Genomic DNA, 22,733 nt, shown 5'->3' with positions numbered 1-22,733 from the left:
CCACCATTTTGTAGAGGAGACCTCATCCACCCTCTATTTTGGAGAAGCACCTTGTGCCTCACCCTCAATTAGTGAGGATGGGCACCCAGGGCCTCTACATCAACACCAAAAAGTGACTGGTAGACAGAAAGAAATTGGAGGGTAAAGGGGAAAAAAATGAGGAGGGAACAGCCAAAGGACTGGCAGGTCTAACACTGGGACTGTCCATTCTGTCAATCACTTCTGGCACATTTGAGTTGGAGTGGTCGACAGGCCAGATGTACAGATCTCACAAAGGAGTACACTTCGAAATTGTAAGTATGTACTGAGCCTATTGTGCCATGTCCAGTAGCTTCTTGACAAACGTACTTGCAAGCTTTTTTAGAGACTAGTAGACAACTGCACAAGCAAAGAAGAATCCCCGTCCTGTGAGTCATTTTACAAGTAGGTATTTCTCTGGCCAGGTGACTCCTTAAACTGGAAACAGGCTTGGTTTAACTCAACCACCACTCATGAGTAAAAACATTTTTGTAACCTGTCCGTGTTGTCACTGCGATGAGTAAGAAAGTGGTGTGAGTGGTGTTTGTGTGTTTGACAGGGACAAAGGACAGCTGTCTGGTGGATGTAGCACATTCTCAAGCGTTTATGGGTAGTAGTGTAGTAGTTTGGGAGGTGAAGCTTATGTCTTTTCATGCAAGGAAAGGGTTGATAGTAACACTGTTGAAAACAGGTTCTCAGTTTTGAAGTCCACCTTGAAAGAAACATTCTTTATGGGTTTTTAGTTGGCATGACTTTTTAAAGTGTTCTCCTCACTATTTCCATATTTATGTTTGAGGAGTAGGTGATGTTAAAACAGGTCTCTGTTGATTTATGTAGTACGATATGATCTCATAAAGCGTGTGAATGCCCGGGGGCGTCTTGGCGCTTGAACTGTTTGAGAGGGTCATAAGGTGGAAAAGCCCCAACTAATTAACAAACAGGCAAGTTTTTTAAGCTTTCTTAAAATGAAAGAGATTGGTCATGGATTTCATGTTTAGAGGTAGACTGTTCCCTAATTTAGCGGTGCAGCCAATAAAAGCTCTGCCGCCCCAGGAGGAGCGCTCAAATATAGGACACCTCATATTTTTGGCAGAGATGGAATGAAGGGTCCTAGTGGGAATGTACCATTTGATACTACGCTTGAGATAGTTAGGGCCAGTATCATGAAGGGCCTTATGGGGTGATACATAAGGCCTTGAAGACAATGCGCTTCCTAATTGGTAGCCAGTGTAATTTATTCAGGGCTTGAGATACTGATTGGAACTGGGGTATCCCTAAAAGCATGCGGGCTTCTCCATTCTGCAGGGTTTGAAGTTTGTTCAGCAGTCGCTGCTGCATATTTATGTAAAGGGCATTACAGAAATTGATTTTGGGAAACACGAGGGTCGTCACTACAGTCTTCTGAAGTTCAAATGGAATGCACAAAATAATTTTTCTTATTACCTTTAAGGTATGGAATGAGGAAGAGATGACTACGTTATTTGATCTCCGAAAATGAGCTGGTCATCAAATCGCACCTATATTTCTTACCTTCTTAGGGGTTGGGAATATTTCCCAGCTCCTGTGGCCACCAAAAGGGGGACCAGAAGGAAATGTCATATAGGAAGATCTCAGTCTTTCCAGGGTTTAACTTAAGACAATTCCCCTTCATTCATTTGCCTACTTCCAGCATATAATTATGGAACTTCGTGGCTGTATTTTGAACATCACTGGAAATCGAGATGGCCATTTGTGTGTCATCAGCATACGACGCATGGAAAAGACAAACATTCTAATTAGACTAGCCAATGGTGTGTAATATATATATTAAAAAGCATAGGGCTCAAAGATGACCTTTGAGACAACAATCGTTACTATGACCGTTTCTGAATCCAAAATGGGTGGAATCAAGAAGGTGTTTTTTATTTAAAAAGGAAGCAAGTTCCTGGTTTAAAGTCTTCTCCACAATTTTGCCAGTCATTGAAAGACGGGAGATAGAACGGTAGATGCTAGGTTCCTGAGGGTTGAGAGTTGATTATTTTATTAACAGTAGCACAGAGAATATTTTTCCACTGTTTAGGAAAATACCCTGATCTGAACATCTCATTAAAAGTATTAGTGAGATGTGTAGCTCTGCAATTGCTTGTGGACAAGGATCAAACGGTGAGCCCAAGTTTACTGATTTCAGTAATGGTTTTATCTGCTCTGCTGTATGAGAAGCGAATTCATTAAAGGTTCACGTCCTCAGAGAAGGACTGAAGTCCTCCATTTCACCTTAATTGACTTGCTTGTTTGAGGAAAATTCATTATGGACCTCTTCTACTTTAACTTGGAAATAATTATCAAGTGTATTACAAAAGGATTCATTGCTCCCAGAGGTATTCTTGTTGTTAAAATTGTTAAGTTGTTTATTAACTGTCTGAAAATATTTTTTAGCTGAGTTTTTGGAAGATTCAATTTGTTTTTATAAAATGCGTCGACTTTTCTACCTTGATCATGGTTTTAAAATTACTGATACATTGTGGTTGTCAGTAAGCCACATGGCTGAAGATATGCTACTGTGATTAACGTGATTTTACAGGATCAAGGTGCTCTACCGCCGAACCTAACCAGTTGGAGTTGTTCGATGTTGCTATGTCTAGATCCTCCACACTGTCCGGCTAGGCACTAGTTAAAATCTGGTTAAACTGACCTGCTTACATTTCACGCCGAGCACGTATTACTAGGGTTTGGTGTGAAGTGTTGGTAGGAGATGATTTGCTAGGTATCCTTCGCCAAAGGATGACTGCCTTAGGATAAGACCAAGTCTTAGGTAACGTTTCAGTAACAGTAAATAGTGGATTGTCAGTGAAAATACTATCTAAAGTATGGCCTGACAGATGCGTAGGAGCACACACGACTTGGGCCAGGCCCAAATTGGACATTGTGTCCACTAAAAGTTCTGTATCTCTATCTGTTAGAACCTCGAGATGGAAATTAAAATCTCCTAGTAAGGTAAAATAAGGGAGATGAAGGCAGGATTGTAAGAAAACTCGAGCTTATACAAAGGCGGCTCTTGGACCAAGGGGGCTGTAAATAACCATTCCATTAAAGGATCGATTCTCAGAAAGCTGTATTTTGCAAGAAAATGCCTTGCAATCTGTGGAAGAGACAGTTCTAAGATATATGGAGTAAAGTACTAAGAAATATGGGATAAAGTACCTGCAATCATATGTAATGAGGATATTGTAAGTCACTGAGAGATTCCGTGGCACATGCTGAGTGCCTTAAAGAGGTTCGAAACTATGAGGCGACTTTTAATAATACTAGTTACGTAGAGCTGTGGGTACTTTACACCAGTGTCCTGGTACATCTGTCATTACCTAGCCTCCTGTGCCATGTTTTAAGACAAAGGGCCTGATTCACAAAAGTAAACTTAGACAAAGGGATTTACAAGTAGTATTTTTAAGCGTGCGGAAAGATAGGTCTTTTTATGTACGGAGGCTCCCCACTCATAAAGATACTACTTGTAAATCCCCTTGTGAATAGCAAACAATAGTAAACTTAAACAAAAGTGTACGTTTACCTTTGTGAAGCAGACCCTCAGATTGTAACGTTTTGCCATCACAACTGTTTAGGCCGGGTAATGCTGGTGTTTCTAGTTTGTGTGGAGTGAAGGCATCAACACATGTTTCGGGTACCATTGAAATCAAAGCCCTTTGGTATCAAAATGCCTGAACGTTTGATTCTAATACATTACACTGCACTAGACTTAACGGTCATAGTAGTTAACCCTTCCCAGCTTTGGTTGTTAAAATGATAGCTCCTATGTAGATTTGTGCACTTTCTTCTAGTAACACCCTCTTTTGAACTTAGGATTTAAATAAGGTCTTACATTTTTGTCATAGTACAATGTGTTGACAGCTGCATGATTCCTGCCCTGCACCTTTGGTACAAACAAATTCAGCAGCAGCATGTTCATCTCTTCAGTGCCTGTGGCCTCATTGGCAATGACACTGCCAAGGCATGCTGTGCTGGAACCCTGATTACATTTCTCATAGTAGGGCTGCCCCCTACTCAGTTCTCAATGTTCAGCTACATTCTCCTGTTTGCACTTTAGGTGTCTAAGTGCTGTTCTAGGAGAGCCTACTGTTAGGGGAACTGGGGTTTGATGCAGCAGGGTACCCTTGATGTCACTGCCCGCCTGTAATGGGATTACAGGTGGCCACTGGTCTTGTGATCTTATTGCAAGTGATTCTCATGTGAGCAATGCACAGTGGATAGTGTGCTAGGTTACCTGTCAGATGAGTATGTGGCTGGTTCAAGGAAAGGAGAACAGAAGATAAAACGAGGTTATAATTGCTGTGAGACCATTGGTCAATAAGCCCATTACGTGTTTATTGGAGAGATATCATGAATACCAGAAGGAACACTCTAGTATCAAGCAATATGATCATTTCAAAGGTTCTGTAAAAAGTAAAAAAAATGACCGGATTATATTCAGTCATGCAAAAATCGATTGCCTCTTTAATAACATCATTGCATCTTTTCAACACTTCTTGAGTTTCTAAAATCGTTAGCTGAATTAAGGATGACTACGCTTAGATGAATGCTAAATAATTCTAGAAAATTTACATGTGATGAATTGATGTATATTTAGTCAAATCAACTGACAGCTCTTGAATCTTTGATGGCTGTTATGCTGTATGAGTAGGTGTAAGATTTGTATGCTTGTTTATGCCGCTTATTAAAAAGAAACATGAATTTAAGTAGAATAAAAATATACTGTTCGTTCCAAGCATTGTGATGGGGGATGTTTCAATATATGTGATTTTATAAAAGATCCCAATGCAGGTGGTGCAGAAGGCTTGCACCTTTCCTAAAGGGTGCCTATGATAACAGGCTTTCCACCAATCACTGTCAGACAAGAGCCATTGTTATTGGATTTGTTTTAGAATGAAACTCCTTTTTAACGTTTTCTTATCTTTCATTTGCTCCTAAGGATCTGGTGTTTAGTAGCTTTTGTAAAGCAATTTCTGGCCGCCTGGACCATGCAATACATCGACGAAAGTCTGCGTACCCCAGAGTGCACTACTCCCAAGTCACTGAGCTGCCATCATTTGTGTGTCGTGGCACAACACTGGTAAGAGTTACTGGGAGTAAGTAGTTTGAAGTACAAGTAATAATTGTTGGCTTTGGAATAAATGCTACAAAAGTGTGCTTGTGTGTATTGTAAGCACTGGGAACTAACCAACCATATATGGTATGATTTTTTTCGGCATTCATAAACTACAGTTTTGTAGTAACATGGGGCCAGATGTACAATGCGCAAAATAGAGCCTCGCAAATTGCAAATCTTTTGTGACTCGCAGTTTGCGAGGCACTATTTTGCATGTACAACAGTGTTTTGACCACTGTTTGCGATTCCCAATGGGGTCGGATATTGCGAGGCTCATTAATATTAATGAACCCCTCACAATTTGCGAGCCCCTTGGGAATGACAGGCCCTCTCTGGTATGGTGGCCTGCTGGGCTCAGCAGACCAACATGTCTGGGACTGCTTTAAAATAAAGCAGTTTTTTTTTTTTAAATGCACCACTGCCTGCCCTTAAAAAATATTTTTTGAGTCAGTCACAAAGTGGAAGGGATCCCCTGGGGACCCCTTCCAAAATGCGACTGCATTACCACCCTCTTGAAAAGAGTGGTAATTTTCGAGTGTTTTGCGACCGCAATTGCGGTCACAAAACATTTGTACATTGATTTGCGGATGCAATTAGGAAGGGAACGCCCCTTTCATAATTGCGATTCGCAATTCCTAAATAACGAGTCGCAAATAAATAGTGACTCGCTATTTAGGAATTGTACATGGCCCTGTAGGTTTTTTCATGCGCAGACGGACCGCAAACCCGTATGCGCAGGGTAGGGCCTTGAAATAAAACTCCTTAGGAAATACTAAATTATTTAAAATAGTTTAAAATATAAAAAACTATAATTTAGTGTTAAAAATATATAAAACAGTACATATTTATTAAATATTTAATAATCTATATATTTTTATAATTCAAAATGTATAAATAAATATTTTATTTGACACCCGTTTTTCTGATGGATATTTTGAATCGCAGATTCTTCACTTTGGGGAATATCCCCAGGCACCAGACTGGTTCTGTAAAATTAGAAGCAATGCTCCTGCATGCCAGCAGGTGGTGCCGTGCGACTCCTTGTCAATGCCTTGTCCTCGTTAGAATTGATGAACATAGCGGCATATCAATGCAAACAATGCACTGACATCAGTTCCTTTCTTTCTCCGCTTTAAGACATGGATTTGCTCCTCGTTTTCTTCAGTTGTGTGGAGATTTTTCTTCAGAAATGTTTCCAGTGTGCCCACTCCGCTCCCAAAGTCGTTTCCTAGGTAGAACTTTCTCGAGGTTGAAGTTATCAGGTGAGTTAAAGAAGAAACCTCTCTGTCTTGCCCCCATTACACTAAGGATCAGATTCCGTCCCATTTCCAGGCCCATTGGCAACGGTGCCGCAAGAAACGCTTTAGAAAGGGCATGCTGTGCTTTTTGGCACATATTCAGCCCTCTGTGGTATGCCTTCAGGCCCCTAGGGTTGGCAGGACTCCCAGTCAGGTTACTGCCGGCGGATTTGCCTTTGGTGCCGTCTGGGCCCCTAGATCCCCTTTCTGTTTCCGCACCGGCAATGGCTCTACCTCGCAGCCCTCATCAGCCAATATGTTGACGCTGCCACGGGCGCTGGAGGAGGAGCCGCGACCGACTCTGCTGTCTGACTCCGAGCCGGCTTCTGCTCAGCCTCTGCCACGTCCAGATCTTGAAATGGCATAGTCTATATTGAACCTATTGGACTCCGACATGATTCCACTACCGAGCAGCTGCAGACCTATATCACACAAGCTTTTTTGGCTAGTACTCTGATCAGAGCCAACCACGTGCAGATGACAATGGTGGGGATAAGGATGAATTTGCCCCACCTTATGACAAAGACAACTGGTACATGGGGTTACGCGTGGCCAGTGGGCTGGACACCTCACTGGACAGGTTCCCTCCACACGGCCCCACGCAGCAACAGAAGAGAAAGCACTTCTTCTGTAACTGTTACCGGGAGGGGAGTAACAGGCCCTTAATCTCCGTCTACTCACTATGGAGGTTAAAACAAACATACTTACAGAGGTCCTGGTGCCTGGCCAGGCCCCAACTGAACCTCTTTCGCCCTTGACTGAATTTCTAACTGACACACAGTTGGGCCCCTGGACTAAACCACGCTCTGACGCCCCAGATAACCGACAAGCCGCCTGTTGCCACGGACCTGCCCAAGGCGACCTAACATCTGACCCCCCAGAATGTTTGATGGTGCAGGCGTTCACCAATGAAATGAACCCTAATGCTTTCACATCCCGTCTCCCTGACAGGGAGTCAACATGAGTGTATAACTTTGGCAAATGTGAGGTCAGTTAATGCCTGGCTCTGATCGGAGTCCTCCTTGAATGTTATACCCATGCTCTTTGGGACACAGTGGATGAGAGATAACCTGCAGTTCCAAAAGACTTATAAGCTTCCTCATCCCAAACCATTCAGATGGTTGTCATGCGGCCAAATGCATCACCCATTTGGGCCTAGACACCACAGATTGTGTAGGCAGGCAATGGGAACTAGCATGGTGCTTTCACACCACACAGGGATGAAGTTCACGGGTTGTCTAAGGGACATCCAGGCATCTTTAATGGACATTCATTTAGATGGATCCTGCATGCTTGGCAAAAAGGCAGACTGACCTAGAACGTTTTTAAAGAAAGCCAAGCCACGACACGTTTTCAACTCTAGTCCAGCAAGTTCCACAGCAATTTTGCCCTTTTAGGGGATATAGATGGTGTAGCTCCCACCATTCACAGAACAGGTTTTCTAGTCATTTCAAGGTCGAGGCTGTGGGTCTGGCAGACTGCAGCCTGGCCATCAGAGGATGAGTTCTTACAATCATCCACCCCTCCGGCATCAACAACAAACTCTCTTTAGTGCACCTTTGGCGGCACACTGCAACCTGCTGTGCGGCAGCATCAGCCACTTCTTGCGGGGGTGGCAAAACATCATATTATGCCAGGAAATTTCTTCTGGACCCACCCCACCTGCTACCTATGGTGGATGGTTGTCAGAGGACAATCTGCCCATCTTACGCCAGGAAGTGCAGGCCAAAGGAGCAGAACAGAGCGTTCTGGAATTGGGAGTAGGGACTGTTTTTGTTTGTTTGTTGTTTTTTAAAAAATTCTTGTTACTTCCTGGTGCCGAAAAAGGAGCGGAATAATTTGTCCTGTTCAATACCTTTGGCATCTCAATACTGTCCTGTGTGAAAACAAATTCAAAATACTCACTTTGGCCCAGGTTCTTTTTGCCCTGGATTCTGGATGGTGCAGTTGGACCTGAAGGATGCTTATTTTAATATCTCCATCCTGCAGGCCCATAGGTGCTGCATACAGTTCAGGGTGGGTCATGAGCAATTCCAGTTTGCGATGCTCTCTTTCAGGCTCACCAGTGGCCCTGGGGTGTTCACAAAGGTGGTGATGGTGGTGGTTGCTGCCCATCTGAGGTGTTCAGGAGTACCAGTCTTCCCCTACCTTCTGAGGTCATATATGACTCCTTGGCAAAGGCTGGCTTTCATCAGAGACATCCTGGATATGTTGCGGTTTTAAGCTTTTCCTCCAGACCAGCACGTCCAGGATATTCAGGTTATGATTTTGATGTTTCAGTCTCTGTCCTGATTCTCAGTGAGGATGGCTAATAGGGTTCTGGGCCTCTTAGCTTCCTGCAGCCTGCTCAATGATCATGCCAGATGGCACGCACATGCATTGCAACTGAACCTGAATTCTCTGTGGGCCTTGAGAAACCTATTTCATTCCATCCAAGAATTGGAGGAGAGTGCAAACAATCTGCAGTTGTGGCTACTCGACCACAATTGGACTAGCAGCAAACCGTCTTCCAACCCCACTCAGAGCTGACGGTACTCACTCGTTGCTACTGGGTTTGTGGAGGCCATTACGGAGAGGTGGAAGTCAGAGGTCTCTGGTCTCCAGCGGAGAGCCGGCTCCATAGCAACTTCTTGGAACTGCGGGCTGTTTGCTTGACACTGAAGGCCTCATGGTAGGTTTTCATGGACAACACTACCGCCACCGTGTTACTGCAACAAGCAGGGAGAGGTAAGGTTCAGGGTTCTGAGACAGGAGACTGTGTTCCTCAGGAACTGGCTGGATCATTGGGGGATTTCCCTGGTGGGATCATTAAACACCAGGGTGGAAGAACTGAGGCAACGATGCCTGGCTGATCACAAATGGCAATTACATCCGGATGTGGCACAGGGCATCTTCCAACAGTGGGGAAACTCCAGGCTGGAGCTGTTTGCCACCACCAAGAAAGCTCATTGCCAGTACTTTTGTATGCTGGAATTCTTTAGAAACCCCTCTCTTGGAGACACATCTGTCTAAAGTGCAGATCTGAAAGAGACACGTTAGTGATAGATTCCTTACCTTGGAATATCCCCAGACGTCAGACTGGATCCGGAAAGTTTTGCTAGCAGTACCCCTGCGCGTCCGTCGCTGGCGTCGTAAGCGCCGAGATGACGTCACAGAGACTACTTAGGCGCCACCCATGCGCGCTGACGTCAGTTCTTTCTTTTTCCGTGCCAGCAAGCGCAGATCCGGTTAGAGCCTTAGTCACTTTTTGATTACACCTTTGAGACTTTTTGTCTCCCCTTTTTGCTCCTGGTGCACGTAGGGATGCCTGGATTTAAGTGTTGTGGGGCCTGCCGTCGCAATATGTCGGTGGCGGACCCCCACAAAATCTGCCTCTACTGCCTGGAGGCCAGCCACGACTCCCGGTCCTGCCGGGATTGTCGGGCCATGGCCCCGAAGACCTTGAGGGAGCGGCGCCGGAAGCTGCTGGAGGCCCGGCACTCGTCCCCGCGCCTTTCCAGATCCAGGGACCATTCCCGGGATCGCTCGCGGGGCCCAGTCGTCGTTCCTTGTGCTTCAAATCTTCGCCCTCGGATTCCGATAAGCGACGTCATAAAAGGTCGTCGAAGAAGCGTGCTCGCTCTTCAACGTCCCCCCGTCGGTCCTCGGATGCGGACGAGGGGGACAGGGGCTCAGCCCCTGTGGCTCCTTCGGAGCCTGGGAGTCCTGCGGCCTACCCGCCTTACCCGGGTCTGTCGGCGACTCCCGAACAAGTGCAAGAGTTCCTTGCCAACATGGACCGCCTCTTTAGGCATCAGGCTCCCGCCGACCCGCCTTCGGGCCCCACGGCCCCCGTGTCCAGATCCTGTTGGGCCGTCGGCGGATCCAGCTTCGGCGCCACAGAATCCCGCGCCGTTGACTCCGGCCCCAGCGCCGCGAGGTCCGGTGTTGCCGGCTCTGGCGCCGCCTCCGGTGCCGCAGTGGGTGCCGTTCGTTCCGCCCTTGTCCCGATTCCAGGACCATTTTGTGCCTGCCTGGGATCCACATTGGGAGATTTCCGACACCGTATGTTCCGTGTCTGGCTCTGCCGCCGCGGCCAATTCCTCTTGCAATGGAGGTGGAGGAGGACTGAGAGGGGTCCGAGGACCCACTTGCCCATCAGTGTGACTCCGAGCAGGACTGGATGGACGACCTGGAGGACGCCGGCGACCTCGATGTCTCCTCTGACCCGTGGTTTGCCTCTCCTCCCCTACTATGGAGGAGGGCGCTTCCTACACGATGTTGCTCCGTCGGGCTACTGAGGTCCTCAATCTCGACCTCCCTACGGTGGCTCTCAAGATTAACCTCCTCACTGAGGTGCTCCAGACGGCGTCCACTTGTCGGAGTTCCTGCTTCCCTTCAATGACGCCCTTACCAACGTCTTGCTGGGCAGTTGGTCGAGGCCGGCCACAGGGGCTCTCCTGTGGATAATAATGTCGCCAGGCGTCACCGCCCGGCGCCTGGTGACCCCGCGTTTCTGACCACTCATCCTACGCCTGAGAGTCTGATCATCCAGGTCTCGATGTCGCAGAGTGCCTTTCCCACGGCTCCGCTGGATAAGGACTCTAAGAAGCTGGAACAGTTCGGTAAGCGGTTGTTCTCTTCGGTAGCTTGGGGCTGCGGTCGGTGAACACCGCCTGCTTGTTGGGCCGCTATTCCCACGCGGTGTGGGATACGGTTGCTCAGGTGTTGCCTCAGGAGGAGGAGGTCCACGTTGTGCTGTCCCAAGTAGTTGCTGAGGGTAAAGATGCGGCTAAGTTCGCCATTCGGTGTAGTTTGGACACCGCTGATTCGTTGGGCAGGGCGATTTCTACGACTGTGGCGCTGAGTCGCCACGCCTGGTTGTGTTCTACTGGGTTCTCGCCCGATGTCCAGAGCTCGCTCATGGACATTCCCTTTGATGGCACTCGCCTGTTTGGCGATAAAGCTGACAGTGCACTGGAGCGTTTTAAAGACTCGCGGATCACGGCCAAGTCCTTGGGTCTTTCCACGAAGAGCCCCGCCACTCCTGGTTTTCGTTCCTTTCGTGGTCAAGGCCGGGTCGCCAAGGCACGTACCTTCAGCAAGCCTGTGCAGAACCAGCCTCAGCGCGGTCGAGGACGCGGCTTCAGCAGGGGCGGCTCTGGGAATCAGCCTGGGGGGCAATCCACCTCTGCCCCTGCTGCTTCTACCTCCAGACCTTCCTAGTCCATGCTTTGTGGAGCACCCCACGCCAGTGGGTGGCAGGATTCGCCATCACCTCCCCCACTGGCACGCTATCACATCGGACAAGTGGGTGTCACAGATCATCCACAAGGGTTACTCCCTTCCCTTTCAGTCCACCCCCCGACGCCATGCCACTTCGGTACCACCACATGTCGGGGGAACACTTGGCGACTCTCCAGCAGGAAGTTGCGGCCCTCTTGGCCAAGGGGGCCATAGAGTGCGTTCCTGGCCAGAAGTAGGGAGTGGTTGTTATTACCACTACTTTCTGGTCCCCAAGAAGGACAAAGGGGGTCTGCATCCCATCTTGGACCTCCAGGACGTCAACTGCTTCCTCCGGAAGGAGAAGTTCAAAATGCTGACTCTGGCTCAGGTCTTGGCTGCCCTCGACCCTGGAGACTGGATGGTGGCGTTAGACTTGCAGGCCGCATATTTTCACATCCCCGTCCTGCCAACCCACCGGCGTTACCTGCTGTTCACAGTTGGCCAGGAGCAGTTTCAGTTTGCTGTGCTCCCCTTCGGCCTTACCAGCGCCCCTCGGGTGTTCACGAAGGTGATGGCGGTGGTCGCAGCTCATCTGCGCAGGTCGGGGATATCAGTCTTCCCCTACCTCGACGACTGGTTGTTTGAAGGCGGGCTCACCCCAGGCAGTCGTCAACCACTACGGCCGACCTCCTGCATTTGCTGGGGTTCTCCATCAACGTGCCGAAGTCGCACCTGAGTCCCGCTCAGAAGTTCCCCTTCATTGGAGCGGTTCTGGATTAGACGCTGTTCCGGGTTTATCCTCCCGAGCAGCGAGTCAGGGATATTCAGGCTATGATTCCGATCTTTCAGCCTCTGTCCCGGGTTTCAGTCAAGATGACCCTCCGGCTTCTGGGCCTGATGGCCTCCTGCATCCTGCTGGTGACACAAGCCAGGTGGCATATGCGGGCTCTGCAGTGGGGCCTGAAGTTCCAGTGGGCGCAGCATCAGGGCAACCTGTCCGATCATGTCCAGATCTCGGAGGGCACTGCAAGACAATTGCGGTGGTGGCTCACGAATCGCGATTGGGTCAGTGGCAGATTTCTCTCCCTTCCCCAACCGGAGCACACAATGGTGACGGATGCATCCCTCCTGGGATGGGGAGGCCATTTGGGAGAGGCGGAGATCAGGGGACTCTGGTCTCCGGCGGAGTCCCGGCTCCATATTAACCTTTTGGAGCTTCGGGCAATCCGACTTGCACTGAAAGCATTCTCCCCTCTGTTCGGGGAAGTGTGGTGCAGGTGTTCACGGACAACACCACCACCACCATGTGGTATTGCAACAAACAGGGCGGGGTGGGGTCCTGGACCCTATGTCAGGAGACTCTGTGCCTCTGGACATGGCTGGGACATCAAGGCATTACCTCGGTGGTAGAACACCTGGCAGGTTCTCTGAACGCCTGGGCGTCTGAACTCAGCTGCCGGTGCTTGATGGATCATGAGTGGCGTCTGAACTCGGACGTGGCGCAAGGTCTCTTTTTGCAGTGGGGAGAGCCTTGGTTAGATCTATTCGCCACCGAAGAGAACGCACAATGTCATCAGTTCAGCGCGTTGGAATTTCTAAGCCGGCACTCGCTCGGCTACGCTTTTCATCATGAGTGGAGTTGCAGTCTGTTGTACGCCTGTCCGCCTATACCACTTCTGCCTAGAGTGCTGAAGAAGATTCGGCACGACCGGGCCAAAGTTATCCTTGTGGCTCCGGATTGGGCACGAAGATACTGGTATCCCGAGCTACTCAACATGGCGATCGATCCCCCGATCCGACTGCCTCATCAGGAGGATCTTCTGTCGCAGCAGCAGGGAACGGTCCTCCCCCCGAACCTGTCCAGCCTCCACCTCCATGCCCCTCCACCTCCATGCGTGGAGATTGAGCAGCGACAGTTGACAGCTTTCGATCTTCCTCCCGAAGTCTGTGATGTCATTCTGGCAGCCAGGCGTCCCTCCACTAAAATGGTTTATGCCTGTAGGTGGAACAAATTTGTGGCATGGTGCACAGCTAAGGCTGTGGATGCTCTTTCTGCCCCTCTTTCTGAAGTCCTTCTGTTCCTTGTTTCTTATGCCCAGCAGGGTTCTGCTCTGGGCACTGTCAAAGGTTATCTTTCGGCCATCTCCGCCTTTTTACGGCTTCCAGATCAGCCTTTTCTTTTTAAGTCCCCGGTTGTTAACCGTTTCCTGAAAGGCATTACGCACACGTTTCCTCCGGTGCCGTTCATAATGCCTCAGTGGGACTTAAACCTTGTCTTGACATATCTGATGTGTGCTCCCTTCAAGCCCCTTCATAACTGTCCTTTGCGTCTTCTCACTCTCAAGACGGCCTTCCTGGTGGTTATCACCTCTGCCAGAAGGGTGAGTGAGCTCCAGACTTTTTCTTCCAAGCCTCCTCTCCGTTCATCCGGACAAGGTGGTTTTAAGGACCCGTCCTTCTTTCTTGCCTAAGGTTGTCACGCCCTTCCACATCAGGCAGACCATCACTTTGCCCTCCTTGTTTCTCCCTCCGCATCCTTCAAGGGAAGAGGAGAGGCTCCACCATCTGGACCCAAAACGTGTGCTCGCGTTCTATCTGAAGCGTACGCAACAATTCCGGGTGGATGACCAGCTCTTTGTTGGCTACGTGGGCGCCAAAAAAGGTCGGGCTGTGCACAAACGGACCATCTCGCGGTGGGTCATTCTGGGCATCAAAGCATGTTACTCTTTGGCAGAAGGAGCCTCCTGTGGGGCTGTGTGCCCATTCGACCAGGGCAACTGCAGCCACTATTGCCTTAGGACGCGTCGTTCCCTTGCAGGACATTTGTCAGGCAGCTACGTGGGCCTCGCTGCACACGTTTACCAAGCATTATTGCCTTGACAGTCCGGTCCGGAGAGACGGCTTCTTTGGCTGTTCTGTTCTCTGTGACTTTCTGGTGTGATCTGTTCGCAGACCCTCCGCCGGGGTTGGTATTGCTGGGGTATCTTTTCTAAGGTAAGGAATCTATCACTAACGTGTCTCTTTCAGATGCACAAGTTACTACTTGTGTAACGATATGTCTGTAAGAGACATTAGTTAGTGATAGATTCCTTACCGCCCCACCCATCCTCCCCGTTCTGCGAACTGATTCTAGGGTTAAGGTCATCCCCCTTTCAGGGCCCTAGTTTCATGGCACCAGTGGACAGTTTCTTGCATGGCTCTGCGTTACTGGCGCGGAAAGTCGTGTACAGAACTGACGTCAGCGCGCATGGGTGGTGCCTAAGTAGTCTCCGTGATGTCATCTCGGCGCTTACGATGCCAGCGATGGACAAGATGTGGGCACCCCCTATTTGTGGTCTTTTTCTAGCAGCCCAATGTTAGCTTCACTGAATTGTGAGCTCTGGCGTCACGTTTGCCCCTCACAGATGTGATGTATGAAGGCGGAGTAGAGTGAGATTCACCTTATGTTCTCTTAGCTCCCAGAACTTTCTAACAGATGTTTCTTTTTGCATTGTAGCTTTTTATTTTTTTTTAAACACCAAACGGAGTTCCACTGCACTTACCCAGTAAGACTGCCTAACAGGCCTCCTGGTTGCATAGAGGGCTCTCTGTGTCAGGAGTATTCAACTGGAAATAACCCTTCTATCTGACCCTGAATGTCAGCTCTCAGAGCAGGGTCTCGCATCCGCTATGGGTGCAGTATCCACCGCCTGCGTGGAGAGTTCCGAGAGACCCACTTTAAAGAGATCTTAATTGGCGCATGGTCCGAGAGCACTAGCAATGTTATTCTAGTGTTATGTATCAGGGGCATTAGGACGTTTTTGACCAGTGCTTAATTAATTCTGGAATGTGTCCTACGAGTATGTGCAAAGAATGTGAACTCCCTCTGATCTAAATATGTTGTCTCCTGTTACTTCACAGGCCTGGTGTCTTGAGTGAATTTTTGAGGGCCTTAGAGAAGGCTTTTGCATTTGATGAGTGGGCATCAGATCTGTCCTTTACTGCGTCCAAGACTAGGTTTAAGTTCCTAGTTAATATGTATCCCTCTGCACGCCCTACCAATGTTTTGTTTTCACAGATGAGGTTTGCAGTTGTACACCTGTCTTTAAAAGCTTCAGCGCCTGGGGTTTACGTGTACCTACATCGCAGCATAGCCATTGGGACAGAGCCTGCCGGTCCTCTGTGTGTATATCCTGGTCCTGGGATATCCTGGGTGCCCAATGCAGTCAGTGTGCCAATCAACGGAGGCCCATCTGAGTTCCTCGCGCTCTCCAGGGCGGGTAGAAGAAAACGCAGGCCCATCAAACATGGAGTTTAAGTCGGCGCATGGGAACCAAAGGAAATGCCAGGGTCTATCAGCACCAGTGATACCTCATTCCCTAGTGCCTTCCTCTTCCTCGCTGTAGAGGACCGCCCATGCAGGACCTTACTGGGTGCCGGCAACACCAGTATGCAGGAGGCTGTGTGAGGTGGTGGTGTCTTAATTTCCTAACCGCCGTCTTCAAAGGACGTTTTCATCCCCCTACCACCAGCGTGTCAAATCTACTTGGTGGCGTCCTCCATCTCTGCCGTCGTGGCAGGCGTAATGTTGGGTCAGCCCCCTCCGGTACAGGTCAAGCCCATATCTCATTAGCTCGGCCAGCCTGATGGCGAGGTCTGATCTGGCACGGTAGGGCTCTCCCTTCGCCTGTGCTCCGCTCCTCCCGGGATATGGTGTCTGGGTCACTGGATTCCCCACGGTGGAAGTAGGTCCCTCAGGAGCCCCTGCACCCCAGGTCTGATCAGGCTCATACTATAGTCACCCGCCTTCCATTGTTTTGTTTTTCTATTCCCTGTACCACACCCCACAACAACCTTTGATCCTTTCTTGGAGAAAAGCTATTTTCCATAGCCTTAGCAAGTGTGCAGTGTTTTGGGTAGTTATCACCTAATTATAATCCACCTCCATGATAAAAGTGCACCTTACCCCATACTTGATGTTTTGCTTCCTGGTAGTGCGTCCACAAGACATCAGAGATGTATCAAAATAGTGCCATGCAGCAAAGTCGCAGGAGGAATGAAACTGACAATAAAAATACTTTATATTTCCTTGTCCGCTCCTGTATCCTGCACAGTAGTGCAGCCATTGTTGCATATATATGTATGCATGGCATAGTGATTTTACATTTGCAGACAATTCCTCTCCATTGGCTTGTTGCACTTCCGCTGCTGCTGATACTTAGGCAGATTTGAGCGTGATTCTCTGCCCACTCGACGACTCCTGCTCACCTCGGTCCTTCCCCTGGGAGGATGGGACTAAGCCCTGGTGGTCACTCCTAGCTGAAGCTGAAATGTGAAGCATGCTTCACAGCTCTTAAAAAGAGATGGCAGCTTGGAAAGTTCAAGAGAAAGGGACCGAGTGGGAACAGCAAGCAAGCCTCATACAGTTGGTGCCAAATAGTGTGCGTTCATGTTGAGCTCAGTAGTTCCACTTTAAACTGGCTGGGCGGGGAGCCCAGCTGCACCTCTACATCTTGGGAGGAGAGCTATACTGCTTTGCCTCTTCAACTACTCCTGCTCACTGCTGTGCATGCACTGTCCATGCCCTCTGTATGAGTGGGAAGCTGGCAGTGCTGCTGACGGCTCTAGCATTTTGTGTTTGCATGTGGAAGCAGTTTTCATTGCTCTGGCTGCCTGTGCCACACCCGTTCTCTGTGTCTGGGCAAACCTTGTGGCGTGGCAGTTGTGTGTGCTGTATTTTTGGGGTGCCAGTTCACAAAGAAGGAGCAACATTTATGGTGTCAGAATTCATCCACTCTTGATAATCAGAAATTAATGAATTTCACCCTCGGAATTTAATGTACTCAAATTTAAAAATTCCACCCGTGTGGCAAAACCTCTCTCTGGGGATGGTTGTTGGTGATTTAGGATGGCAACACCTGCAAAAGGTGGTGAATCCCTATAAACGTTACTCATGTTAAGGGCAGGACTAAATCCATTTTCAGGGTGGGATGGGGAAGTGTAAGTCCCAGAATTGATGGGGGCAGGGGAACGGGATTTATTCTCGGAGGAAAAAACGTTTTCCACATGGCGAGCAAAAGTAAAAGTGTGCACATTGCACATGCATTGTTTAGTTTCCATTGAGATTTGCTGCATTTCCATATGGCTAATCGTGAGTATTCTTAGGAAGTTGCATCAGTCGCTGCTTTTAATGGGCACTCCTGGAATTATTTGATAATTCCTGTAAAGCCTGAAACTTAACCAAATTGTAATCATATTACTACAAGTGTACATGTCTGATTTCGCTGCCGAGAGTTGTGCTAGTTGGGTCCTGTGTGCTGTTGCCCATGCTGTGCCTAGGTTAGTGAAGCTTGGTCAACCTTCTTCCCTATCAGGCAGCCACAACTGTTACCAGCACCGCTGCTTGTTGAACCAGCTTTGCAGATGCCTCGCCGCGTGCTGTGTTACAGTGCAGCCCATCTCTTGAGGGAAGGGCGCATGTGGCTGATGTGGGTCCTCCTATTTGCTTTTGTTTATGGTCCAATAAAAGCAAGCGGTAATTGTGTTTAAAGGCGCTCATGTGTTATCGCATACAGTGCAGAAGCAGGGCCACACATCTGCTGCTAAGATATACATGTCCCTGCTGCCTCCCTGGGCAGCTGCTCACCCCTGCTCTTTCTTCATGCAGCGATGCCAGTCCTTCCTCTTTTCTTAACTGAGTTGTGGCCTCAAACTTGTGGGCATATTCTGCCAACTAGCCAGATATGACACACTCCGTGTCTGGTCTTTGTCTGTCATAAGCCATTAACAGTCTTTTGTAATACCTCTCATACTAGTGAAGGCAATACTTTGTCTGCTGTGGGACATTCCAGTGTCTCTTTTTAAGTTCAAAATAATTTTATTATAATAAAAGAGGGTGTCAAAACAGGAAATACAAAACAAAAACATGTCTTTACGCTACAAATTTAAATACAGTAAAAAAGAAAAATCATACAAAATTCGGACTTAATAGTAAAAGGAAGAAGGCAAAACTAAATTTGCGTTACATAAATAACATTATGCAAAGTACAAATCAGGAATGAATAGGAGGTTTTAGAACCTCTTGCTTGGAGGTGAAAACCCCGTTTGGCACTAGCATCAATATACATTGTAACAGGTGACCATAAATCCAATCGTTTTGTAGCCAATTGTAAGGGGAACACAAAGGTAGTATCTAGTCTATGATTGTGGCAAATTGCGTACCACCAAGCCTTATATGAAAGTTTTGTAAAGTCTTTCCAGTTTATGGTGATTTGTTGAAAAGCGACCGCTAATAACAAATCAATGGTTTTCGTATTAAGTGTAATATTATCCCAAATGGGTGATAGGCTTCTCAAAAAAACATGAACAAAAGAGAAAGAAAATTTGGTTGCAAAAATTGAATTAATTTGGGCCCAAACTTGTTCCCAGAAAGCATGGACATGAGAGCATGAAAATAGCATATGAAAAAAGTCTGCATTTGGAGCAGAGCATGTCCAACAAGTATCTGGGACAGAGCTAAATCTTTTACATAGCACTTTCGGTGTGAATAAAAGTTGGTTATAGACAAAAAACAGAGTTTGCGTTATATTAGCTGCCCTTGAAGATTTACGAATTTTAGACCAGAGATTTCTCTATAATGATAAAGGCCATGAGGTCCCAAAATCGTGTTCCCAGACCATCTCTGTTTTAGACTTTCGTGCAGATGTATTGATGTCACATAAATGACGATATAAAGTGGAAGCTCTGGGAGAGTTTGGTAAAAGAGTATGAGTGTGTGAGGGGGTGTCCGAACCAGTAGGGGGAGTCTGGGATATGAGTAAATGCGAGTATGTATCCAGTACTGCCTTCTTGAGGAGCACATATTTATTTTGAGATGAGTTAGGTAGATGGTATGATTGACAAAGCGAAGCAAAGGATAAGAAGTCTGATTGTGAAAGTAATTGGTGTATCCAAATAAGACCCCTTTGTCGCCACGTCCTCCAATAAATGGGTTTATTCTTGATGAGCAAGTTTTTATTATGCCAGATTGTTGAGTTAAGAAATGAGTCTACGGTAATAGAGATTGGAGTGGGAGATACCTCCAGAAGTTTGGAAGTTAACTTAATTATAGGAGTAGAGAGGGACTGTGGTTTGCGGGAGAAGGAAAGATATTCTGAGAAGGAAAAGGGGAACAAGAAAAAGCGTTCCACAGAGGTCCATAAAGGTTCATTATCCGTAGAATCAAGCAACCAATGGGAGGCCTGGCGCAAAAGGAAAGCCTTATGGTATAAATGAAAATTAGGGAAGTTGACACCACCTTCAGTTTTAGGGTTTGAAAGTCTCGATAGGGACATACGGGGCTTCTTTTGTTGCCATAAGAAGGAAGAGAGAATGGAGTTAATCTTCTGAAACCACATATTAGATATAGAGACTGGTATGTTGGAAATAGAGTACATAACTATAAGTGAGAGCATAATTTTTATGGTATCCAGGCGACCCCACCAGGATAAATAAAGGGGATGCCACTTGGAGGCTAATTCTGAAATTTTTTGTACACATTTATTCATACATAATGAAACTGTGCTTGGGATTGAAGAAGTTATATGGAGGCCTAAATATTTAATGTGTTGGGGGCTCCAAGTGAAGTTGGAAGCACTAAACACTCCTGTGTCTCTTATTAGGAGACCGTATGTTCTTTCTTAAAGTGTGTTTCAGAAGAAATGATTTACTCTTGGCTGGTGACTGACTTAAATATCACGTAAAAGACCATCCTCACCTTTGTACTTTTATTGCTACAGTCACCATTATTAATGATAAAGCTTCAGCAATATTACAGGCTTGAAACAAATGCCTACTTCATGGATCCATACCCATCCCATGGCCAAAAATCTCTCATTGTTTAAAGTGGAGAGTTCATCTATATTAAGGGACTGATAATGCTTTGTGGGTAGCTTTATTTTTGTTTTTCGTTTTGTAAGCACTGGTTTGTGTAAAGTGGCCACTTCATAGTTCTGACTATGATGAACCAGTTCATGTGTAAGCCAAGGGAAACCACCTTTACACCGAAGGCTGAACAACGAGATGCCTTCACAACAAAGGCACTACAACGCCATCTTTACAACGCCTAACCTTACAGTGAAGGTTTTTACCACAAGTATGCCTTTACCGCGGATGCCTTTTCAATGGATTTCGTTGTTAAAGCATGAATGGTAAAGGTATATCCGTAGTAAAGAACACACATATATATATATATATATATATATATATATCATAAACTTCTTGCCTTGCGGCAAAGAAATTCTAATAGAAAACGCACTCTCTCGTGTTCAGAAGTTAAAGCGGCTTTATTTTAGATTTGTTGCCGTACCCAACGCGTTTCACCTTTCCTCAAGGCTTGATCACGGGATACTGCACCATAGAAAAAGACATCTTTTGTCTACATTCCCCCACCCTGCCCCTCCCCCGCCCCACCTCACCACCCCACGGAACTCCCTCCACGGACCGCTACTGGGCTTCACTGAAAACAGGGATGTTTGAAATCAAACATCTTGTATTGGTAAACCCACACTGCTCTGATTACATTGTTGGATTTACCAATATATGCACACAGGGGGCACCTTAGAGGTGCCCTCTGAAAACCTATCAGCCTCTGGTGTGCTCGCTTAGTGGTTTCTGCCAGCCTGCCACCGGTGACACTGTTCTGACCCTCTAGGGTGAGAGCCTTTTGCTTTCAGGAGACCCAGAACAAAAGCCTGTCCAGGAAGGTGTTACACCCCTTCCACCGGGATGCGGGATGACCCACTGATTAGCCTTCCTAGGCCGGCAAGCTTCAAAGAGCGGCCGCCGTAGAAATGCGAATCTGGCTCCCCTCACAGCATAGGATGCCAACCCCCTTTGTCCAGAGCCCCTTAGGCACCTGGACAGGTGAGAAAATCAGCTAGTCAGGTAGGTGTGCCACCCCCATGCTAGTACTACCCCTAAGGTGGGCTAAACTGAGGTGGACATGACTTGTCAGAAGTAGCCATCTTTGTGATGGCATACTTAGTAATTCTATTACAGGGTTATACTCACTTCCCACAGGAACTGGTTATATAGGGGGTGTAGTGGCCCCAAGGTTCAGTAGCCCATTGGCTACTACCCTACAATTCACTAACAACCTTAAATTCAGTATTTAGGGGAGCCCCTGACACCAGAAGAAGAGCTCCTGTCAGCCTGAAAGAGACGAAGAAGAGTCACATCCCGTAAGAACAAAAGATCCAGCTTGGCGTTAACTCTGCCGGCCTGCGTGCTGCCTTCGCCAATTGCACCAAAAGTCAACTGTCCTGCAGCTGCTGATTCCCCAAAGCCCGGGAGACCTGCCAGCACTTCACCCTGGAACCAAGACCTCCCAAGACGCAGCGGTCCTGCATCCTGCAGGAACCCAAGGACCCCTGCAAGGACTCCGTGACCACAGAAACCCAGCACCTCAAGACACCATTGCACCTGTTGCTCCAAGCCCGAGTTGAAGTGGGCCAACAGTGTCAGCATGGCCCTCCAGAAACCGAGTCCAGTGTGGTGACACTTCTAGTGGACTCCCCTACGTCACTTGTAGCCTCTGCATTTAGGCCCCCTCTACAGCGACTGCTCCCAGTAAGAAAACCTGACGCCTATCATCCATGTGATCATCTGATGCACCTCCTCACACCCTAATATAACCTTTAATACACACACTCTAAAATACAGAATGCCATTCTCGCAACCATAGACACACCAATACCAGTTAGTACGTACCCACTCACTAATTCCTAGATCTACACATAAATCTATTCACACACCCATACAGTCACTCATACATGCAGTCACTCATCAATACAGCCACTATCATATGCAGTCATTCACCCATATAGGCACTCACACACCACCACTCACCCATAGTTACTCACACACCTAGTCAGTCATGCAAAGAATCAATTACACTCCCATATACTCACCTATACAGTTATACACACACCACCTCACTTATTCGTACAGATACTAACACATACTCTCTTATACAATCACTGACACAAGCACACACTCATGCCTACAGCCACTCTCACAATCACATATAGTTAGTTATATACTCCAACACTCACATA

The 22,733-nt window shown here is 47.5% G+C and overlaps 1 protein-coding gene across 2 annotated transcripts in view; it reads left to right on the top strand.

The window, feature by feature from the left end:
- INO80 (INO80 complex ATPase subunit) overlaps positions 1 to 22,733 on the top strand; it is a 670,892-nt gene that overhangs the window by 415,126 nt on the left and 233,033 nt on the right. For both annotated transcript variants that reach the window (XM_085626921.1, XM_085626922.1), the window contains exon 25: positions 4,979 to 5,119. In XM_085626921.1, coding sequence (XP_085483047.1) covers positions 4,979 to 5,119 — 141 coding nt within the window. The remainder of the gene's footprint in view (positions 1 to 4,978; positions 5,120 to 22,733) is intronic.

The sequence above is a fragment of the Triturus cristatus genome, chromosome 9 (assembly GCF_964204655.1).
Source record: "Triturus cristatus chromosome 9, aTriCri1.1, whole genome shotgun sequence".
Lineage (NCBI taxonomy): Eukaryota > Metazoa > Chordata > Amphibia > Caudata > Salamandridae > Triturus > Triturus cristatus.
The sequence above is the reverse complement of the archived record's forward strand: the minus strand, read 5'-3'. Positions and strand labels throughout refer to the sequence as shown.